At 25.3% G+C, this 24,131-nt stretch overlaps 1 protein-coding gene across 1 annotated transcript; it reads right to left on the bottom strand.

The window, feature by feature from the left end:
* Positions 1–1,237: 1,237 nt before the first annotated feature.
* LOC112601107 lies at positions 1,238–23,678 on the bottom strand. Its single transcript, XM_025348540.1, has 4 exons — positions 22,400–23,678; positions 19,133–19,226; positions 4,997–5,107; positions 1,238–1,683 (listed from the first exon to the last, which is right to left on the bottom strand). The coding sequence occupies exons 1-4, from the start codon at positions 23,670–23,672 to the stop codon at positions 1,494–1,496; spliced, it is 1,668 nt and encodes a 555-aa protein (XP_025204325.1). The 5' UTR covers positions 23,673–23,678; the 3' UTR covers positions 1,238–1,493.
* Positions 23,679–24,131: the final 453 nt, after the last annotated feature.

Below are 24,131 nucleotides of genomic sequence, written 5' to 3'. Positions count from 1 at the left end.
TGTTGTATAACAATTTAGAATGTGTAATTTTTATTTTGCATTTTTTATGTTAAATACATTTTAAAGTTCATTTTTACAAATTTAATGTAACATTAATTTTATGTATTTAAACTCATTTTTGTTTATTCTAAATTTTTTATTAATTATATGTTGTAATGAATAAATAATAATTATTATAAAATTAAATTTTATGCTCATCTACATTTTTAAGTTCATTTTTTTTGATTTTTTAAGTAATTTTTATGTATTTTTTAGGTCATTAAAATCCTAGCTCTACTTATCACTTAAATATAATACTTGAATACTAAAAGTATGTATTAATGCAAGGATGAGTACGAGAGCTTCTCTTTTTATATAGGTATATATTTTTATAAAGTAAATTATAGTTAGGTACTTTGAATTCTTTACTTAAATTAATTTTTAATATGCACTCTAAGTATCCTACTTCTAGCCTATACATATAATAAATTGAATATTATAAATTTAAGTTTTTTTTATTTGAAAAATGTATGTTTATTAATTTATAATGTGAAAGATAACATCGTGGTTTCGAATCACTACTACTTTACTCGTTTTAAAACGAATTCGAATGTTATTGTCTCTAAAATGAAAACCATTTTGGGGTAATATAGCTCCAAATAAACAATTTTAAAAATTTTGCTTAAGATATAACTTAAATTTAAGTTACTTCAAAATATTTAAAAAGTACAAAAATTAGATTGTTAACCTTTTCTAATATTGTTAAAGTTATTTTTTAGCACACAACTAGCTCCTTATTAACTTTTAGACAATGCTTAAATTTCTACTTTTACTTAATAAAGCATATTAATTTAATATTAAGCCCATAGTTTAGAATTTCTCTTCTCTAGCACAGCCATTAAATTTAGAGGTAATCCATCGTATTACCATTATTTATGCATATATTATAATAGTGTACCTATTAAAATTTGTATTGTAATTAATGGAATAAAAATTATATTATTATTATTTTCTAATTGACAATAGAAGTACATATACTTAATATTGTAATATTTAAATATTTTTTTGAAGGAATTAAATTGAATAGGTCAAATGTACAGCAAAAACAAAGTTATAAAACATAGTTTTAATTTAAAAAAAAACCAAAAATTTTAGTTTGTTTTTCAAAAATATATTTCTATACTACATCAGTGTAAAATATTCTAATAATAATTTGAAGTAAGTATATTAATATTACAGGTAGGTATACAAAATTAAATTACGTCCAAGTACGTATATTACATTTGAATCGCATAAAATTATTTTATTGTAATACGAATACAAACACTTATAAAGGTAATACATTACTAAACTCTATATTGCACTTAATTTCGATATGGTATTATTTCAAAACAAAAACAATAATAGTAATAATAATAAAAATGGCGTATAATATGTTATTATTTTCTATCACAGTTTTAATTTATATTTTAAAATGGAAGGAAAATAACATTTTTAATTCTATAGTCAGATGATTACAACATTTGGATTTGGTGGGCTAAAGGTCTAATTAGACCTACATGTTCTGCTCCTTTGGCTGGAAGCTTGTTCAGTGTATAATGTTTAATGAGATCAGGTATAGTTTCAAAAGGTCTATCTGATTGGCCTAAATAATTTCTTTCTCCAGATTGAGTTATCCTCATGTGAATAAAACCTTTAGCACTCCTAAAAAAAAAAAACAAATAATAATTATTAGAAATTCCGTAATTTGTCCAGTTAATACAACAATTTTAAACTTTTCAAAGTAGTATACTTAAATTTAAAACCAAAACCAATGAATTTATAAAAAATACAAAAAATAATCTATACATATAAATGTGTGATTGACATATTTTATGATTTTTATAAGTTCTTACTAATATTATTTTTATGTTTTGCTTTTTAGATATAATTTATAATTGAAAAACTGGGTTCATTAACAAACACTAAATTAAGTGTTCCCTCATACAAAACTAACTGGCTTATGATTTAAAAATTATATTTTAGTGAACTTTTAATGAATTAATCAATTTTTTTTTGCAACCGAGTCTTAGTATATTGGTAATATTGATGATAGTTATTTATTACGATCATATTACAAAGATTTATAGTTAGTAATGTTGAATATTTTAAATATTATATTATTAATTGCACTAATAAAATTAAAGTAAGTGGTAATTTGTGTTGTTAAGAATAATCTATTCTCAGAAGCGTGAGTTAGAATAACAGTCACTACTAACAGTGTTAACCATTGCTGACACATTATATCAAATTATTTCTTTCCCTAAGGCCCTGAGTTCACAAAGAAAGTTTTTTGCAAAAGTTTATGCTAATAATAACTTTTTTGAAATTATGTATAATTGACAATATAGATCAGGGGTCAACAAATGGTGGATTGCGGACCGCATACGGCCTGCAAACAAATTTTATCCAGCCCGCAGACAAAGAATATTTTTTTCAAATATTTATAATATCACTAAATAATTTTCTATTTTTATTGAATTTATAATTAATTTTTATCTTAAATTTTTTCATATATTTTTAATATAATTATGTTTTTAATGTTTATAAACAATAGCAAAAAAAAAAATAAAAAAAAATAATATTCTCATTACATCCAATTTTAAAATAATACCTATATAACACCGATTTGGTACCTATATGTTAAAAATACGTTCTTAGAACTTTGATAACCTGCAAAAAATTTTCAAATTCCTAATGTGGCCCTTCAAAAATATTAATTAGTGACCCCTGATATGTATTATAGATCATAAAGGAGAGGGAAATTTTATAGAAATGTAGTTTTATGAAAGAAGACATTTCGGATAGGTTCGAAAATTTTTTATATTCTGATTTTAAATTGTAAATGTTTATGGTTAAGAATATTAGTTATTACATACTATTAATAATTTCAATATAAACATCTGTTTGAACTAACTTGATTAAAATTTCTAAAAATGTAAACATATTTAGAATGTAAATTATGTGATTTATAAAACTGCTCATTGAAGAGAACATGAAATATTGGCAGTTATTTGTGATTATAATACTTAAATTTGTATTATAATTTATAACTATCAAAATATTAAAATTAAAAAAATATTTAATTTATTATTTTTATAATTTACAATAATCACTGTACAACACAAGTAAATTTGGTGCAAATTATTAATCAGAAAAAAGTAAAAACCGTAAAATTTTTTACTATAGGTAGGTAGGTTGTACCCAAAACCAATTAATTTTTTTGGTGCATATGTGGAAGATAATATCCTAAATTTAACCAACTGTGCTTGTACTCGTTTATACAGCATACCTGTCTATCATTTATGGTTACACTTTTAATCCAACTCCTGCTTAAACTTTAAGATTTGCATAGCTGTTTGTAATACTGTTACATTTTAATGAAAATTAATAATTTAACATTTTAAATATTAAAATAAATTACAAAAATTTGTTTCATTAGATTTTTATGAAATACGAGAATAATCATTTAAAGTTTTTTAGTTTAAATAATTGTGATATCTAAGTTAGAAATCACTATAAATTTGCTGTAATAAATGCGATATATTATAGATACCTATATTAAACTTATTAAAGAGAGTACTTCCTTGGCCTATGAGATATATTTGTTGGTTTTAATTTTATTATTAAAACAGTTAATAAGCTAATATTATGAATATGTCGAGGGTACTATAGTCAAATCAGGCATTTTACTAAATGCTTAGGCAAATAGTCAAAGATTTTAATTTTTATGCCATTTTACTATTCACCTAGACATTTAACTAAATGCTTATTTTGAGTGAAGCAAAAAATAAAAATGACACATTTTTTGTTATTTTAAAAATTTAACTATATTTTATTATTAATTATTCATTGTCATTTTATTTAAAAAACAAACTATGAATTATTTAACATATAAATAAATACTACTAGTTAGGTATAATAGTATGAGTACTTTATATTATTATAAAACATTAATAAAAGTTTCATTAGTTTTTACCTTAGAAAATTAACGTAGATACACTGTTTTACGAAAACCTTATCTATATTATATTTTTATATTTAGAATTGTGGGGCAAATTATAATCTCATCGATTATAACGACAAAAACATAACGTTACGAAAAAAGTTATAGAACATGCGATTGAATTGTAAAATAATTTAATTTAGTAGGTACGTGTATACGTGTGTAGTGTGTACGTGATGGTATATTGAATTTTTTTTCGTATATTTTATATTTTTATTGTTTCTATTTGAATTTTAATGTATAATATAATGTCACACAATGAATTGTTAAAAAAAAAAAATAATAAGATCAATAATTTATGATTTATTTATTTTTTAAGATAAAAATAAAACCATGGACGCAGAAAAACTATGATAAAACTTTAAACGAAATCAACGATGTAAAATTGAACCCAGGTAAAATTAAAACTTAAAACCAATATTATTTATGTTGTAAATATGATCTAATTGAAGTAAGAAACTTTAAACATATTATTTCATATACCTACGTTTTTACATATTAATAAATAATACAAAGTTCTTTTTTTTTATATAGTATAGCAATGAATAATTACATTTTTAAAATAATACAAAATGTGTAATTTTTATTATTTACCTGACTCAAAATAGATATTTAACATAATGTCTAGGTGGATAATAAAACTGAATAAAAATTAAATTCTTTGACTATTTTCCTAAGCATTTAAAAAAATACCTGATTTGACTATATGCTTACGATATATATATTTAGTACCTAATTAACATATAACATGCTTTAAGTTTATTTCCGCTATCATTATATAATTTTGCATTATTATCATTTCTATCAATTTTTATATAGGAGGAATATTAAATATTTTACATCACCAAAGAAAGAAAAATGTTTCATATAACTTCATCGTAAAAAACAAATTTAAGGAACTTATAGTAATATAATTATTTTAGTCGTAAATATTTGTGAATCATGTTTATTTTTACTATACTATATACATACTTAATTGATAATGCATATGATCCCTTGTTTCCTCTTACTAAATATGTTCCTTCTTCTTGACCATGCAAAGCTTTTTCAGCTTCAAGTCTGTTCATAAGTCCATGATACCAACTGGAAATATATATATAATTATCAATTATTATTATTACCATATAATACTAATTTTAGATACATCAATACTTAAATCGTAGCATAACAAGTTATCAAGTTCATTAAGATATCGTTTAATCATAATACCGGTATACTGAAAATATCGAATAACCGTATAAACTGAATAACCAAATTATAATAAAAACCAAAATAATAATAAAAAGAAATAAAATTTATAATTTAAGTAAATAAATACTTAAATGTATTATAATGCCATGATTTTATTTTAGTTGTGTTTTTTTATTATTATTAATAAAAACTAATATTATTTATATCCTATATTTTAAAGGTAATCAAAAATTTTAGAAAACTAAGATACTGTATATGCTATACAGGATATCAGAGGTTACAAAGTTTAAAAATGCCGAATCATTGAAAATATTGGCAACCAGCAAATTATTATAGAAATTAAACTATCGAATAAAAATTGTAAATACCGAAATATGAATACCACCTGTCGGGTTCTACCTTGATTTTAAATTATTAATGAAAATTAGTGATTCGACTTTTAAAATATTTACATAATTAGCTCAATAAATAATTCCTTCTATTTTTGAATAGATAGAATATAAACATTTTTATTTTTTTTTTATTTTAGTTTTAGTAAACAAAACACTCAAAATATTTTTTCAAATTTAAACTACTATATAAACTAAAATAATTCTAGACTTATGTATAATTCAAGATTATATTTTTAAAATACCAATAACCATCTAAATGACATAAAAATTGAATGAAATAATATAATAATATACAACTGTCAAACAATATTTACAATAAAAATAAAAAGTAGTTGTCAGAATTATTATTAATATTTATAAAATTGTATGCTTTGTAAATTTGTTAGAATAACCTCTTATTCAGTTTTTTTTTAATAGTCGTGAAAAAATAATCATTCAGTATAAGTGATTTATTTAATGCATACAAAACTATGTATTTTGAAAAGCTTTTAAATTCTAAAAATCTTTTATTTGAAAGAAATTGCTATTATTTAAACGATAAATAACGGTGATAATTATTTTGTTATAATTTAAAAACATTATTCGTGGAAATTTAAAACTTCTACGTATGCTATATTATTAGGACCCGGAAGTTATAGGTATTGGGTATTGTTCTGTATACTCTCAATATATAGCAAATCAATCTAAAAATCTGAACTTTACAATTATTGAGAGTTAAAAAATTGAAAATTGAAAATGCATATTTTGCATATTTTGTCAATTTTAGCTAAAAAAAAGTGTATATTTCATTGATTTTATACGCATATTATGCATATTTCATCTTCGTCTAAGAAAATTGATTTTCTTTCTTTCTTAACCTATATATTTCAATTAATATTGAATATAAAATTTGAAATTATCAACGAAGGTATTTATTGTCATCGTCACAATCAACAATTAATCTAATAACAACGAACCTTAAACTAACCATTGGTGTTTCAATGCAATAAATTAACAGGTATTAAAAAACATGTATTTTTTTCGTAATTTTAAAAATACTGAAAAAATATTTTTTAATTATCCTTTTAGCTCAATGAGATATCAAAATGCCAACAAGTTATAATTTTTTTCAGTTATAAACAGTTTTTATGTATATTATTATTTTATTAATTCGTTAAAAACATCTGATGTATTTTTTTGGAATTCAGAATAACTTTTTGCATATTTAACATTTTTAATGCATATTTTGCCTTTTTTAGTTCCTACAACTTACAAACCCTATATATTATTATTGATTTTACTATACGCAATGAAATTTTAGATTCATTTTAAGATATTATCTATTAATATTATGAATATATTTTTACTGTTTTTGGTACTCACCGCAAGATTTAATTAGATTTTAAATTATACAAATTGATATATGGTAAAAAAAATGTATTATTTTAATAATTGAGTACTAATAATATAATAAATATAATATTTTCGGGAAAAAATTATATCAACCTATACTGAAATATTAAAAGTAAAATGAATGACTTTAATAGTTATGAATTTATGATAAAAAAAAAATATCATGAAATATAGTTTGTCATGTAAGCTGTCAGACCGTCTCCGCTCAGAATCGTTTTTCATATACAATAATATATCATTGAATTCAAACTTAACTTGCTCGTAATAATGACTCACTCGATTCCTATTATATAATACAGCATTATTCACTTTATTTCTGTTTAATTTGTTTAAATATAAATTTTGTCAAATTTTAAATTTTAAATTTAAGGTTTATAAAATATTGATACCGCAAAGCTGGTTTTAGCTTTTAGGTGATTTATAAAATAAACATTTCGGCCATTGTTGTACTGTCTCGTTATTATTATCATTATTCGTAGTTGGTAATTAAACTCTGAAAATAAATTTGTTACAATCAAATCATAGATTGAAAAGTTGTCATAACTATTATGATAGTGTCAAAATCTGTCTAGTAAAATTCTCGAATTCTCGAAAAGATTATGGAGGTTTGTTCACTATTAGTTATTATGTATATGTACCTTATATATTTTATTCTTGTTCAATACAATAGTAATAGCTTTACAGTTGTTTGTTTGATAACTAGACAATAGACAATCATTGAATGAAAATAGAAGTTAAAGGTATCATAGAAGCTCGATAAAGTTGTACAAGACACGCACAAGTATTCTTAAAACTAGACAATAAGATTTCTTGTTATCGGTTGAAATTATATAATATTAAACATATCTATTTGTTCATATGTATTAATATTTCAGATTTTTTTTTAATATTAAAATATTATATATTATAGTTCATGATACACGAAGATTATAAATCAATTAGAATATTTTTTTTAGAACCTATGCGTGATATATTTGCATGATATGCGTGTGACTGTTAACTTGAAACTTGGAATTTGATTGGGCTGATATAATGTGCTGCTTCTGTTCCACCCCCTTTACTTATAACACTAAATTAAAAAAAAATATTATTTTGTATATGTAATATAGATATTAGTCCCGAAATTTTATTAAAATATATTTTTACAAGTTTTCAGAATATATAGAAAAATACAAATTAAACACAGTACTGAAAATCTGATCATTAATAATTATCGATATCGCAAATAAAAACATAATATACTGAGTATAGACGTATAGTCTATAAACATATGATACATAATACATATTATATATTATATTTAGTCTAGCTGCAAGTTGACAAAATATAACTAACTCCACATTATTTATAATAATATGAACAGGAGGTAATAAATTAATATGCTTTACTGCTTTTAGAAGATTATATTGGGCGTTGGCTTACTAATGTATTTATAATAAGACTATTTAAATTAAAGTGACTCACAAACATAATAAATTATTGAAAAAACAAGAAAACTAGAACTGCTCTGTATTAGATGTCAAGTGACTAAACGCCATTGAATATCTACTTACATACTGTAATGGATAAGTTTAATTTGAATTGAGTGTAAACAGTATATTTCTTATAATTTTGTTCATTTTTGAATTTTTGAATCGCAACAATATAAAACAATAAAAATGTTGTTGACATTTAGTTTTGTGTAAATTTCCTAATTTCTTTTTTTTTTTTTTTACCATATATTGTAACATCAATACATTCATCACTTCACTCAGAATCTAAATTTTAGGATATTTATTAAAAAAATTAATTCATCATTTTTATACCTAACTATAAAATATTATAAATAAATTTATCAACTATTAATATAGATCATAAAAATATACAATTTAAAATATGTGAAGTATTTCTATTTTAGTATTTTACCTCAATTGTGAGCGCTGTAATTTATTACCAAAATTAAATTATTTATGATGTTGTTTTATTTACTTATATTTATTCATATTTATCGTGAGTATTAACATACGGGGTAATTCCTTGTTTAAACTTTAAAATGTAAATTTTATTGCGTTTATATTTTATTAACAAACAGTTGCTTTTTATTGTGCTCCTTTGGGTATAGGTAATAGTGCAACTTGCAAATGTGCATTACAACAATGATGTTTAATATTTATCATTGTTAATTAATTTATTATATTTATTTCTTTAACAATTATAAGTTATAGTTTATAGGAACAGTTCCGCAACGATTATTTGAAGGGTATTTTTTATTCATTGTATTTGTGACAAAAATTTAAAGCCTTAGCATTCTAATTTTTATAAAAAAATGTAATCCGTATCAAATTTTATCTAGATTCATTTAATACAAAACGATTTTTATACCTCTAAAATTACTCATTATTTACATTATTAAAATAATACTAATATTTGCATATAAATTATGATTTAAAATCATTAATTGTACAATACATTGTGTATTAGAATCGTTTTGAATAAATTAACTACTTAAAGGTCTTTATGGCGGCCTTGGTGTTTGGAATTTTTATCTGAAGTTTTAATTTTATGGAATGGTTTAAGGTTTTTTTAATATTAATATTATTAAAATATTATAATATTTTATTCGAAACATATATTTGAATTACGTTGTTAAAGTACATCAATTATTTTATCACGACTATGTTACAAAATCATTTATATGGTTTTTAATTTATTTAGTATTTTTCTGTGATGAAACTTAAGTTGAATTTTGTTTCATAAAATAACTATCTATGCAAATTTATTTTTAGTTTAAAATTTTATTGTTTTGATATGGTCAATTTATAATTATTAAAAAATATTTACAGTTTTTTTTACTTTAATAAAAATGCATTAATATAATTAAATTATATTTTAAACATTATAAAGTCATCACAGGTCATCATTGTCTAATAGTCATTACGAAATTTAAAAAAAATAATACACTTAATATATAATATGGATAATAGTGATATGGTGTTTTAAAATAATCTATAAATAACCTGATTACTTAAAATGTTAAAAGCATAACAATGTTTTAAGAGGATACCACACCCACATATTTTGTTTTTCTGTCTTATACACATGAATATATCGTTAAATAATATTCAAGTTTAGTTTTATTTAGTTTTATTAATTTTATTTGTTTTTTGTTATAGATGTTTTTCCGATATTTTAATTTTACAGCAAGTTATACGTGAATAAAATATTGCAATTCAAAAATACTCATAACTAGGGCTAGGATTTATATGCAATAAAAAATTTTAAAACATGTATTTAGTTTATTAAAAATTTGCGAAAATATGTAATTCATAATATATACACCAAAAAACATAAAATACATACTCTTGAAAAAAAAATAAAAAAATAAAAATACGTTTAAAATTAATAAAATGTTATTCTTAACTATTCACGTTATTCAAATGTGTTACATAAAATAATTACATAGTTATTTTAATTTTTAAAACTAAACGATCTACAGTTAGATATTAATATATTCTTATAAACCTAGGTATTTTCGAAGAGTGTCAAATGTCAATGTATACTGTCACATGAAAAAAACTTCCAGTAAAGAAATATGCCATAAAATATGCATTTTTACGTTTTTATAGTTAAAATATGCGATAATATGCATTTCTCCAAAATATGAATAATAAAAACACCACAATTTACCTTATCATGAGATGATTTTTGGACATTACTGATAAAAGCAATAATCAGAAGTTGCAAAAAAACATATTGTTGCGTATAAATCCTAACCCTACTCATAAGTCATAAACTCATAACTCATTTTAAAATTTAAATATTGAAAAAATGCCTCTGATAAAATACAGACAATGTTATTAATTAATAATATTATAAATGATAAATAAATTAAATAATAATAATATGTAAATTATTATAATTTATACAGTGGCGCACACGTTATGGGTCAAGGGGGTCAGTTGACCCCCTAAAAAAATTGGGTGGTGGGTGGTCGTTGACCGTTATAACCTGGTGGTGATGAATATTATAGCTAAGATTTTGTAGAATACCTACTATATAGAATGAATTTATCGTGTTATTTAAATAACAACGACATAATAATAACGACAATGGGTAATGACAACGTCATAATATCTATAATGTTCTATTAAAATATTTCAATTGAATTAAGAATTTGATGGATTAATGCGATAAAATGCTATATTTTTACCAAGAACGGGCGAGAACAATGATATTCATGCCCATTGTATGCGATAATAATAATATTATATTAGTGTATAAATTAGTCTACGATAAGATAAAGTATATTTTAAATCATTTTGGGGAAATACCGCACGCCCGATGAGAATCGTGTCATTATTCATTAGTCTGATTAGTCATTACAATTTTGTATTTATAGTTTATACTTATTTTATCTTTAAGTGCTATACTGCCATGCAAATGTATTAATTTCTATCGTTCACATCAGTGTTCAGTCTAGTTCAGTTAAGTATTAATTCTTAACTCTTTTCACTGTAATTTTAGTGTTCATATTCTGAACTTTTTTAAAAACTTTTAATAGTTCATTTTTAAAATTAATATGAAATGTGAATATTGTGGTCGTGAACGTGTTAATCAAAATACAACTAATTGGTGTAGACACATTGAGTCGTGCAAAAAAAAAAGATTCAGTAATAAAAGACAAAAAGGAAACTTAGATACCTTTTTTGCTAAAAAACTTAAAAACAATTCTGGTAAGTATCGAAAAATAGTTAATAAATTAAATATTATGTTAATTGTAAGGTAATTCGTCATAAAAAAATTCCGAACTTTCAACTTAATATTTTTGTATAGATATTTGACAAGACTTAAAAGACCATGTAGTTGATTGATTAATTTCATAATGATTTAAAAATTAAAATTGAATAGGAATAGAGATATTTTGAAAATGTATTTAAATTTAGAGTGTCGATAAATTTAATATACTGTTTTAGCTGCTGAACAAAATGATGACTGTACAATGGGAGCTTCTGCATCGACCATAGTTACATTAGGTAAATTATATAATACAATTGATTATAAATTAATATTAAACGTATATTATAATATTAATAATTACTATGTGAATATAACATAATGTAAGTTGTTAAATGTTAGGTAATATGTTATAACTTGAAGTCTTAACTTAATACTTAATATTTTTTTGTGTATTCATTTACAGACTTGTCTATGAGTCTATGTAATTATTAAATTATTTTCCTAATAATTAAAAATTAAAAATTAGAATTGAATTGGAAGAAAAAAGAGGTTTTTGAAAGTCAATTAACATAATAACTATAACAGATCTTTTAGAGCCGATACAAAAAATATAATAATTGGTTTAAACCACGGTATATTATAATATATTATATTTATTTATTTATTTATTTTTTATTTTTATTATTATTATATTTTATATTATATTATTATTATTATTATTTTAATATACCGTGGTTTAAACTACAGAAAATAGCTTAATTTATTAATGTAGTACCTATTTGTTTCAATTGCTTAACCTCTAATTATAATTCCTATAATAGGTAAGTAGATATAGTTTTTGTTGATAATTATTTAAATAATATATTTCATAATACTATTTTGTTTATTTTAGCTGCTCAACAAAATGATGACAGTACAATGGGAGCTTCATCATCAACCATTGTTACACCAGGTAAATTATATTAAAATAGTAATACCTACTACTATAGTCATAATAATGATGAAAATTATATACATATAATAATATTAGATGGGTACCTACCTAATAATAATATTTAATTCAAATATATTATATTATTTTATTTAGATAAGTAGGTAAATATTATGTTAAAAATATTTTAATAAACTTATAACTACCATTTAATTTTGCAATTGTATCATTGGAACCTAATATAAATTTAAGATTGATAGTTTAATATGAGATTTAAAATTACCTATAACTTAATTTGTACATAGTGAGAACTTATTATGGTTTATTGAATTTTATTGTAATTTTCTTTTTAAATTCTTCCTAAAGAACATGATCCAGATACAACAGCTGCTATAGAAAATATAAATATTGAATCAAATGATGATAGTGTGTATGCAGATCTATTCAAAAATCCCACAGCAGAAATTACAACTACTACAGAAAATGTAAATTTGACATATAATTCCACCAATTCTGGTAAGTTGGTGTGTATACATACATTTCAAAGATCGAAAGATCTTAATAAATAAAAGAAGAATCAAACTTTGATTGTCTTATGAGTTATGACCATTGTAATCTGTAGTTATTTTTAATTTTTAATTTCTAGTTGATTTAAATATTGATGTCTTCTCAAATGATCCAGCTGAATTGACGTTGCTAGCTCCATTTTCTTACGAAAAAAGAAAATTAATTCTAAATAATGGCCCTTGTCAACCTCAAAAAATTGATATGCCAAATAAAAGATTTCCAGTACACAATAGTAGAAGTTTTCAATGTTCTTGGTATATGAAAACCATGCCAGATGGTTCAGCTACTAGAAGAGAATGGATTTCTTACTCTTGTAGTAAAGATAAAATATTTTGTATTTATTGCATATTAATTGGAAATGAAAAAAGTACTGTATGGACTAGCACAGGCTTCAGCAGTTGGAATAAAGCATCTGAGAGAATAGTGATGCACGAAACATCATCAAATCATATTGAAGCTTGTCTTAAAATTAAATTAGAAGATACATGTTTGCTTCTTTTGCCTAGTATGTTAAAAGCAAGAAATGAGTTTGTTGCAACAAATCGTAAGATAGTTGAAGCTATTATTGAAATAATTTTATACTTGGCTAGACATTCCCTTGCTTTTCGAGGACACCGAGAAAGTTGGTCAGAAAATTTAAGAGGAAATTTTAGAGATCTAGTTTGCTTACTGGGCAAATACCATCCTATCTTAGCATCTTACATTGTTGGGCATCAAGAAAAAAATAAAAACAAGTATGATTTTATTTCATGGAGACGACAAAATCAAATGATAGAATCTTTAGCTAGTTATACTCGTGTTGTGGTTTTAAAACAGATAAAAACTGCCAAATTTTTTAGTCTTACAATGGATAGTACCTTTGATAACTCTAGAAAAGAACAGTTATCATTTGTTATAAGATATTTAAATGAAGATAGTGGAGAAATCAATGAAAGGTTAATTAACTTAAAAGAATGCAGTAATACTTCTTCAGAACAATTGTTTAATATTTTTGAAAAAATTTGTAATGATAATTCTTTAAATTGGAGTGATTATTTAGTGGGACAGTCCTATGATGGGGCTAGTAATATGCGTGGTTCATATAATGGTCTCCAAGCTATAATTAGGCGTTCTAATACTGCTGCTATTTTTGTATGGTGTTATGCACATCGACTGAATTTGGTCCTTACCGATGCTGTTAGTTCCTCTGTGAATGCTGTTGATATGTTTGGAATTATAGAAACCATACATGATTTTATTAATTCAAGCAAGAAAAGGGTTGCATTATTTGAACTCCATCAAGAAAAATGTTATGGTAATAAACAACGTAAACGTCGATTTAAAAGAGTTCAGACAACAAGGTGGTGGTCCCATGATTTGGCATTAAACACTGTTTTGGATACATTTGATGCATTATGTAACACATTAGAAGAACTTCAAAAAAGTGAATGTACAAGTGATCGAAAAGGAGCCTACCAAGCAAAAAGTTTAAAAGAAAATTTAATTTGTGACAAATTTTTGTTAACTGCATTTATTTACAAACAGTTATTTGAAATTGTGACACCTTTAAGTAAAATGCTACAAACTATAGACATAGACCTAATTGGAGTTATAGCTGTAGTAGATGATAAAATACGTGAACTAAAAAATGCCAGAAGTGATGAAAACTTTTTAAAATTACAGGAAAAAGTTGATCAGTTTAAAATGTGCACATCTGTGGATAACGAAGATTTTAAACCATTACCACTAAATCGTTTAAAGCGAGTTCCAAAAAAGTCTGCTGAAGAAACCCAAGATGAAGTTATCACTGATCCACTTCAACATTTTAAAATTCAAACTTTTTTTTGTTGCATATGATACTGCAATTATACAGATTAAAGAAAGGTTCAGTGAAATCACCAAGGGTATATACAAAGATTTGTCTTTATTTTCTCGTAGACGTTTAGAAGAAATTTCAAAAAATAATGATCTATTACCTAAAGATGCATTTGATGTGTTTTCTGATGTTTACAGTAAATTTATACTGAAAGATGATTTAAAAAGGGAATATTTGCAGTTTTCTAAAAGTTATTTCAATTTTGAACAAGTGAAATTATTGCCCTTGAAATTGCATAGCTCTGAAATAGAAATTGATGATGCCCTTAGTGGTTCATTGACTGATGGAGCATCAGAATCAGAAATAGAAGATAGTTTTGAGAACAGTCAAAATAAGCAAGTCAAAGAAGTATCAAAATTTCAAAAAAATGGATGCAGTTTGTCGATTGTTTTAAAGGTTTTGCTAATCAGTGGCCTATCATCTACATTTCCAATGCTTACTACTGCCTTAAAAATTGCTGTTACTCTTCCAGTGGCTAGTACTACTCCAGAGAGAACATTCTCAAAGTTAAATATTGTAAAAAACAAATTACGTAGCACTATGGCAGAAGGAAGACTTGAGAGCTTAATGATACTTTCTTGTGAATCAGATATCAAAATTGAAACTGATCAAATAATCAACGATTTTGCGAGAAAAAGTGTATTGTTAGAAAAAGCATTATTGTATTAATATAATTATTTCTAATTGTATTTCCTCTTTTTAAAAATAATATACAACTTAATTCTAATAAATTGTATTGCTTATCTAAAAAAAAAAAAATTACAATTTAAGTTCTTTTTCTATCTAAGTCTTACTAATTTAACTTGGCTTTTATTTTAAATACACATCTTTATAAAGGATCATTTAAAATGTATATATTAAAAATGGTAAAAACTATTTTTTACTATTTTTGCCTTAAACATTTTGTATACTTTTGAATAATTATATAATATGCTATAGTTTTGTCTTGTGAACGCTAGTTAAGTATATTGATCTAAGTGTATAGGAATTTAATTTGGTTTGATAAAAAGTTTCCTTATTTACAAGTTACAAACTTAAATATGTAATTAAAACATTTATATAGACAAAAATGAATGTAATAGTTGTTATAGTCATTATTATTATATAAAAATAAAATTTAAATTATTATTAAACTTTAATGACTTTAGGGGGGGGGGGGCTAATCTCAAGTGCCTAGAAGGTCTATATTGGAGTTGCTTTGCTAATGGGTGGGTGGTCATCGTTGTTTTTTAATGTGCGACCCATGTTAGTAAGATTGAGTGTGCGCCACTGAATTTATATAATATATATTATTATATTTAAGTTTTATAACAGGCTAATTCACTTTAATAATATTTATTAAAACTAACAAAACTAAACGTAGTCTACTGAACATAAATTTATTTGTTGTGTTACGCACTTATAAAACAGTGACAAGAATAGTACGAACAGTATATAATTTTTATTAAATTATATTAATTTAGAATATAATTTTTTATTGTTAATGTGTACTAGTATATTAGAAACATAATTTATATTTTCAAAAAATAAAACTAATATACTCTTACATCAATCTATATTAGTCATTAAGACGTTGATTCATAAATACAATCTATGTATAATCAGGGTTGGTCAGTATCAATGATAAAATTGTATCTTGTATTTTATTATTTTACCTATCTTGTGTACTTAAACTTGAAATAAATACAACAATGTTATAAACTTATAAGTTATAATTTGAAAAATATATAAAATTTAACTCAAGGTACGCCCACGTGAACATAACTATACATTTACAGCCATATAAATAAGAACTAAACTGAAATTTTCATTCTCATAGAATATGAATTCGTTAACTAGATATGAGTGTAACCGTGTAGGTCTTTCCATATAAAATAGAAAATTAAATGAAAAGTATAGATAAGCAAGTATAGAGTACTATTCGAATTATTGTTATATCATATTATTCGTTCTGTTTTCTGTGCAACTGTTTCTCTGTATTAGTAATAATATTATGAGGTAGTTATTTTTCATTTATTCTATTATAATTTTTTTATAAATTATGAGTATATTGCTGAATAAAATATTAAAATTCTGCCATCATTGAATGGTATATTTTTTAAAATTTTGTTTCACGAACCAAACGGGTCTAATTATACTTTAAAGGTATTGTGTTTGTATAATATGACATGCTAGATATCCACCGTTTTTCCCGAATCGAAATACTTGAATAAATTTTTATTATGATTACTGTCGTTGTAATTGTTGAAATCGTAAAGTTTCGTTATTCGCGTAATATTAGTTGTCGTTATACTTTCATTTTCATTTTCCGTGCGTTTTATTGTATAAGCTTATTTTAATTTTATTTTATTTCAGTATATATATATATTATAATTTTTCGAGTAAAATACCATTCGGGAATTTTGATTCAGAAAAAAAGTTTTCGAGTTTCAGACTTTCAAGAAAAATACCATTCGGGAAAAATATCGGTAACCGACATGCCAAGATGTTAAAAAGGAAAAAAATACTTTCTAAATCTCTTAAATTCATCATAAATTTTTGACTGCATATAAAAGTAATGTATTATTATATTCTATAGGTACATATATATATACACAGGTGCGTACCTGGAGGGGGTTTGGGTGTTCAACCCTCCCTTCAAAATTTTCACGAATAAAGTAAAAAAAGTATTGCTTAATATTTATATACAATTAAAATTAACGTTGATCCTAATGAAATGGTGAGAAGGTTCGCTCTAACACCTCAAAGATAAAGATTCATTCTATATTTTTTTTTATATTATTTAATATCTAATAATATGACGACAAATTATACAAAATTTATTTTAAAATGTCAAAAATGTCTGTTAATAGTACTAGCTTATAGCACTTAGGCATACACAATGACTTGTAAGTGTAATCGAGAAATACATGAAACCATCGTATTAACAATGATTTTATAAGTCATTGAACAAATTAAAAATGTGTTTAAAACTAAACCGTGCGAGCAATTATAATACAAAAGCGGATATTTGGTCAAAAAACATCGAAATTTTATGGGCGTCACAGCATTCATAGCACACTGAGTACCAATTTAATAATAATAATAATAATAATAATAATAATAGGTATCTATTAAAACAATTATTTGTTTTTAAATTACGTAATAATTGTAATTCATTATTATTTTTAGATAGGAAACTACAAACATATTAAAACGCTACAATTGTGTACCTTTTGTAAACGAAATCAGTAAACGAAATACCTGTTAAATAAAATAGGTATGCTACGGAAAACATTTGCATACAAAGAAAAGATTAATAAACATCAAACGATTATATCATCAAATTAATGTAATTATTAAGTCATCATGTTTCAATGCTTCATTCCACTTTAGTCAAGAACATTTTACACCATATAAAGCACATAACACCATTATGTTCGCTACTTTAACCACCAAAAAACAATTAATATATTCACCCTACCGTTATGTAAAACCTTGTTAAGTTATTTCGATAATTGGATTATTTTTAATTATACTTATATGATATATCTGATAACTGCTGTATTGTTATAATAAAGTTAATTTTAAAATAATTTGTCAGTAAAAATGTTATTTTCCAAGAATACATAATAATGTTAATAATAATATTACTTTTATTTAAAAAACTAACAAATTATACTCATAACATAATAATTATAATCATGATGAATTATGAAAATAATTTATCACAAATAGTTTTTTAATTAATCTAAATTATTATAGTTTTAAAGAAATAAATACCAAAGCCTTTAGGAATGATGTTGGGAGTTTGCGACTTAAAAGGGTTTTTAAATGAGAATATATGAGAAACAAGTGAATTTAGGTGATTATATATACAACTAGGTACTGTAAGTTAATATGAAATGTTTGAATACAATAGTATTTGGCTATTTACTCAACTACAGTAGATATAGGTAATATTTAAATCATTTTAATAATTTGTTATTTTATGAATTTTTATTTTTCACATGATAAATAATGATACATAGATAATATATATATTATAATCTATATAATTTAAGAAACATAATTTTAAAACTCACCATTGCTGATCTAAGGGTAAAGAAACGTCAATGTCTTCAACATAATTTAATGGCTTAATGCTGGATAAACTTAATCTTGGACGGTTTGGTTGATCTAAAACAAAATATAATTTATTTAAACTTTACATGTTTTTCAAATATTGAACAATAGACTAATATTTTTCAAATTAATTCACAATTTATTATAACTAATTTGCTAAGAAAAAAATCTATAAAATAACACCTAAAATATATTTTACGAATCTTAAATGTAACGTCATAATATAGTTCTTAAATATTATTTATATTTCTAATAAAATATTATATTTAATTCAATGACAATACCTATTGGCTGTTTTGATTTTGAAGTTATAAAAACTAAATTAAAATAAATTTCTTACTATTTTTATCTAAAATTTAATATTAACTTTCGGTGATATTGAATTGAGTCCATGTTACTTTTATGTGTTTGAACTGAGTCCAGCTTATTATCTTAATATCTTTGAATTGAGTCCGATAGATAAAATGTCATGACTACCTATATAGCCGGTGACTCACAATTAGTTAATACTTAGTTAATTATCAAATTATTACAAGTGAAAAATGGAGTGTATGTTTAAATATTCACCCGTAAAATACTTATTTCTCCTCAAACAATTTTTAATATTTTGTTTTATTTCCAAAAATAATAAGATAAGTATGTACTTGAAATTTCCAAATTATTATTTTCAATACCTACATTATAATAAAATTTGCAACAAATGTTAACTTTTTTAGAAATATTTATAAGTATAACAAATTTTCAATTTTTTTTAGTAATTTTCTATAACTGTCGATTAAAAAATATTCTTTAGGTAAAAATTACATTTATTTATTATTATTTTTAATATTTTTAAATTAATTGACTCTTTATATTTTGTATTATTACAATTAAAGAAAGGGACTCAACTCGAATAACCTAACAATATTGGTCGGACTCAACTCCGATAACCCAAAAATATTTGCGGGACTCAATTCAACGTCAGCCTTAACTTTATCCTATTTATAGTTAATATTTATGAAAACTTTATAAATTATGCAAATATTTATGTTATAAATTTTATTTCAGTTGAATTTAAATTATACGAGTAGTATGAAGTATATTATTTAAATTAATTTTTAATTTAGTAGTCATATAATACCAATATTTGTATTAGTTTTAATTTAATATAATTCAACATAGTACCTATAATCTATATTATGATTGATATGAGTATCAATAGCTGAAATATACCTTTTATGTGCATATATAATATTTCAACTATTCATAAATTGTAATCTAAATAATTAAAATTTCATTTAACTATTTTTTGTTCATCGGGAGGATTTAGCAGTGACATGTATAGGGGTTATTTTAAAAGAGTTGAGGGAGATATAGTTATGACATACAATATACATTAAGACATACGTTCTAATTGAACTAGAAATTTAATTAAGTAGCCTTCCCCTCTCCTCATAAATATATTCGTTAATCGAATAGAATAATTCGGTTAAAGTACAAAATTATTATAATAGTATTTACACTATTTAAAAGGATTACACGCATAATCCCTACTAAAAAGTATTAACTATTTTATTTTTAGTAACTCAGTAAATATTAAATAGTACATATTATATATGATGCCTATATTTATCCATACTTAAAAACTTTATAAATACTTTTTTTATTACTGTATGCGTATTTTAATATCTACAAGTGTAATAACTAATAACAGACAATACTGTTGTACATATCTGTACTCATTATGTAAAATATTTAATAGCCTCATTAATTATATTATATACATATTTATCAATCTCAATTTATCTAATGACTTTTTTGAATATTTCTTATATTTATTTATACCGTATAAGCATCTAAAGATGGAAATTTATGATTTATACATGAATTACAACTATATACATTAATAGCTCTCGTAGCTCGTAAATAAATATGCCTAAGAGCATGTAAAAATAATACACTTTATATTATATTTATATAGGTAAGTACTTATTTTTTTTTATAGTTTAAATCATTATTATTTTTTATATTAAGTAAAGAGTAGGTGTCATTAGTGGATGGCTTCTCATATCACGTATGTCGTGTAAATATATATATTTATGTTAGTTCTCTATTTTTTAGATATATTAGTATATAATGTATATATGTATTTTTTGCCCTTTATCACATATATTTATTGTGCCTATTAAGTATTATAGGTATAGTTTGTAAAGTTTGTTTATTTCAAATAAAGAAAAAAAAATATTAAGTAAAGAGGTTTTGATAATTTAATTACTTTTAATAATTCAAAAGACATAAAAAAATAAAACTTGTGATGATTAATCTAAAAAATAATCTATTTTTTATTAGTGTTTTGTATTATACATAGTATTTGGCTTTTGAATCATTCTGTATATAGTTGGAAATTTGGAATAATGGTTTATAGCTAGGGTCATGAAATCATTCCCCTCATCATACATCCATGAGTATTTTGATCCCCACTATTTTAGTGAGGGGTTATCTTGCACAAGGGTGAAACAAAACGGTAGTAGGGTGTCCAAGTAATTTTCATAAAACTGTACATAAACGTTTGGTTTTAGATAGTTTATATTTCAAACGACTATTTTAACTATTATTTAACATATTATATAGTTGATGTCTATTATGTTTATTACTGTAGAAGTAGTCACTAATAAAAAAAAGAAGTGTATGTTTTATAATCACAAGAAGTTATTTATATAGGCATTATGTTTTACCAATATGTTTAAAATAGACTTTTTTTTAAAGTTATTTTCATATTATTGATAAATTGTTGATAAATATCAATACAACATTGTATAAATATAGTAAATAAATCAAAAATTTAATTTTTATCTAAATTTAAAGCATTTTATAAATTTATATTATATTTTATACCATTTATGTACAATAAAATTGCATTTACTTAAGGAGTTAAGTAGGTTTATGTATTAAATTAATTTTATGTCATTTGTGTAATCAAAAACCAATTATATGTGTACTATTATGCTTAGAAAACTATCATATTATGCATGTTAATATTAATCATAAGACATAATTGTATTGTATATTTAGTATAAAACAACTACCTATATAAATAAAATGTTTATACATATAAATTAACTAATAACAATAGTTAACCTTTTCAAGCAATAATAAAGAACAATATAAATTATAATGCGTCCAAAATTGAGTTAAGTAATTAATCACGACTCATGATGATATAACAATAAACCCGTGGGCACACTTACTTTTGTTTTGAAAAGTTTTTGACAGTAGTTTATTGTTTGCGTTGACAGTAGCACTATTGTTTGATGTTACATTGAGGAACAAAGTACTCCTATCCGGTTTTTTTTCGCCCTCGTTGTGTAAATTAATCTTTTTTAATTTTGGTATGTCAAACGGAAGCTCTTCGAGCTGTTCGCTTTTAGACCTGTCAGCCACATGAGTGACGTCGGATTGAGTACTGTAAGCGTACTCGTCACTGCCAATCTCAAAGTCCAACGATATGACTCTCGCACAGCTATCCATCTGCCTTTTTCTGAGCTTTGGCATGTCGAACGGCAACACAGCACCACCGGTTCCGCATCCAGCATTCGTTTGTCTCCTCCTCAATTTCGGCATATCAAACGGAAGTCCTTGCGGTCGCGGCGGTGCTAGCATAGGATGCCCTATGCAATCCGACGACGACGACGATACCGTAGTCGGGCCCTCTTCGGATCTCTGTCTGCGCCTGAGCTTTGGCATGTCGAACGGCACATCCAATAGCTCTTGATAACTGTCACCTGGTTTCGATCCTACGGATATGCCACTATCAGAACCGTGATGCTGCATATGGTCGCTGTTGAGTTTGATCAGGCCCAACGATTGTGGTGGTTTGGTCTTGACTGGCGTGACCGTCGCAGTGGCGGTTTCAGTGGCATTAGTACCTGCGACGACGGCGGGGTTTGCGGAGCCAGCGGTGGACGACCTACGGCGTTCGTATTCCAAAAATTCTGCGCCGGCATCCTGCGACGACTTGTCTGAGATCGGTGACAGGACGTGAGGTACCGGAAACCGTTTATAACAGGGTGACTCGGAACTGTGCGAGCTCAACGAATCGCTAGTGATCGATTCCAGACTTAAACTGCTGCTGGTCACCACGCTATCCGAACTTCGATACTTGTAAGCACTGTTGATCTGTCGACCACTACCACCACCACCGCCACCCCCACCAGCACCGCCATTGCGGCTGTTGCCACTGCGTTTCTTCCGCAACAGGAACCTCAACAACCGGTTCTTGTATTGCGCCCTGCAGGACGGCGAGTCGCGAACGGCGGTCGCGGTGGCGGCAGGAGAAGCGTCGTCATCGTCCTCGTCGTCATATTGCCGGATGGAATTTGCGCTGGCCGACAACTGCAACTGGTTAGACAGTCGGTGAGCGATGGCCGAGTCCTGTTTTTCGGCCGACAGCAGGTCTTCGTCCGACTTACTGATTTTCGAATCGAACGCGGTCTCGTAGAACCGTCGAAATTTCCTAGACATTTTTCATAGCCGTGTCATCGCGAGCAGCTGTAGAACGACTCGGTGTCACGAAGGGGACGACATCTAGTTTCCCGAATTCGCGCCGGAAAAACGGCGGTAACTGTGACGATGGCATATAGTCAACGGCAAAGGTTCATATGCGCGTGCTGCGACGCATACACGCTGCGTCTTTTAACTACAACAATTTCCAAGCGTGGACGGTACTTATATAATATGTTTGACGTGTAGGAACACGCGCGCTGGTACACAACACCTGGCGACCGGGCAACGACGGTTGCGACGCGCTACGGGGTAGTTACTGCTCAGACGCGCGCGCGTGTTTTCGCACACCCACACACCCACCCGCGCTCGTTGAACGTGGGAAGAAGGTCGAACCGGAGCGGCAGGCGCGCTCGTCTCGCCAATCGATGCGCCGACGCGCGACGCCGACGCTACCGCCGAACTGCTATGTAGGTAATA

The sequence above is a fragment of the Melanaphis sacchari genome, unplaced genomic scaffold (genome assembly GCF_002803265.2).
Source record: "Melanaphis sacchari strain LSU unplaced genomic scaffold, SCAv2.0 Contig74_pilon_pilon, whole genome shotgun sequence".
NCBI lineage: Eukaryota > Metazoa > Arthropoda > Insecta > Hemiptera > Aphididae > Melanaphis > Melanaphis sacchari.
Note: the sequence above shows the minus strand (reverse complement) of the source record. Positions and strands in the feature narration are given on the sequence as shown.